Genomic DNA, 1287 nt, shown 5'->3' with positions numbered 1-1287 from the left:
CCTACTCAGTCGTCTCAAGGGAAGGGCTCACCAGGAGAACACAAGACTTGTGGGTCCTAGACCACTGGCCTCAAGGACTGCTCAGAGGCAGCTTTGGTTCAAGCCAGGGAGGAATCTCCTCACTGCAGTTGCTCATAACATCTGCTTGTCCTTCCTCTAGGTGCCCTCCTTGACTACCACCCTGCCTGCATGCGCCTGTGATCCATAACCTGTGTCACCATGCCTCGGATGCACAAGAACAAGTACCATGCCCGTGTGAAATGCCACCAGGTCCAGGGGGACACTCAGTATCCCCAGGAAGCCCAGACCAGTGCTGTTGCAGCCCCCAAAGAGGAGTGCCCCTCCTCCCCCTTGTCTGTCCCTCAGGGTTCTCCCCCGAGCTCCCCTGCTACTGGAGATCACCAGGAGTTTCAGGAAGCCATGGCCCCTAGCTCTCCTGATGCAGGGCCCTCCTTCTCAGGATCTGATAAAGGTGCCCAGGGCCCAGAGGAGGAAAGTGCAGGTGCCTCCCAGGCAGCCCCTGCCACTCAGAGCCCTCGCAAAGATCCTCTGACCAGGAAGGCCAGCATGCTGCTGGAGTTCCTGCTGGAGAGGTCCACCAAGAAGGAGCCCATCTCGCAGCACGCCCTGCTGAAGGTCGTTGGCAGCAAGTATAGGGAGCACATCCCTGAGATCCTCAGGAGAGCCTCTAAGCACATGGAGCTGGTATTTGGCCTGGAGCTGACAGAAGTTGACCGTAGCAGGAACATCTACGCCCCCATTAACAAGATCAACCTCAGGGGCGATGAAGGTCCGAGTGATGAGGGGGGCGTGCCCAAGTCTGGTTTCCTCATGGTGCTCCTGGGCATTATCTTCATGAAGTGCAACCGTGCCACCAGGGAGGTCTGGGAATTCCTCAGTGTGTTGGGGGTCTATACTGGGAGGAGGCACTGGATCTTTGGGGAACCCAGAGGCTCATCACCAAAGATCTGGTGCAGAAGAAGTACCTGAAGTACCGACAGGTGCCCAATGTGAGCCTCCACACTACGAGTTCCTGTGGGCCTCAAGAGGTTGTGTTGAGGCCAATAAGATGAAGGTGTTGGAGGTGCTGGCCAAGATCCACGACAGGTCCTGACTTCCTTCCCAGACCTCTATGACGAGGGTCTGAGAGATCAGGTGGAGAGAGCAGGGCTGAGAGGCATGGCCAGGGCTCCAACCATGGCTGAAGCCAGTGCCCCTTCCAGGGCCAAGTCCTACAGCTCCTCCCACATCTAGGGAGGGAGGCCCAGATACTTTCTTCCCTTTCGT

General features: G+C 57.4%; 1 protein-coding gene across 1 annotated transcript; it reads left to right on the top strand.

Moving 5' to 3' along the window:
* Positions 1-219: 219 nt before the first annotated feature.
* Positions 220-990, top strand: LOC133242684 (melanoma-associated antigen B17-like). Its single transcript, XM_061408830.1, has one exon. It carries the CDS (start codon positions 220-222, stop codon positions 988-990), a length of 771 nt encoding a protein of 256 aa, XP_061264814.1.
* Positions 991-1287: the final 297 nt, after the last annotated feature.

This window comes from Bos javanicus, chromosome X (assembly GCF_032452875.1).
Source record: "Bos javanicus breed banteng chromosome X, ARS-OSU_banteng_1.0, whole genome shotgun sequence".
NCBI classification, from domain to species: Eukaryota; Metazoa; Chordata; class Mammalia; order Artiodactyla; family Bovidae; genus Bos; species Bos javanicus.
The sequence above is the reverse complement of the archived record's forward strand: the minus strand, read 5'-3'. Positions and strand labels throughout refer to the sequence as shown.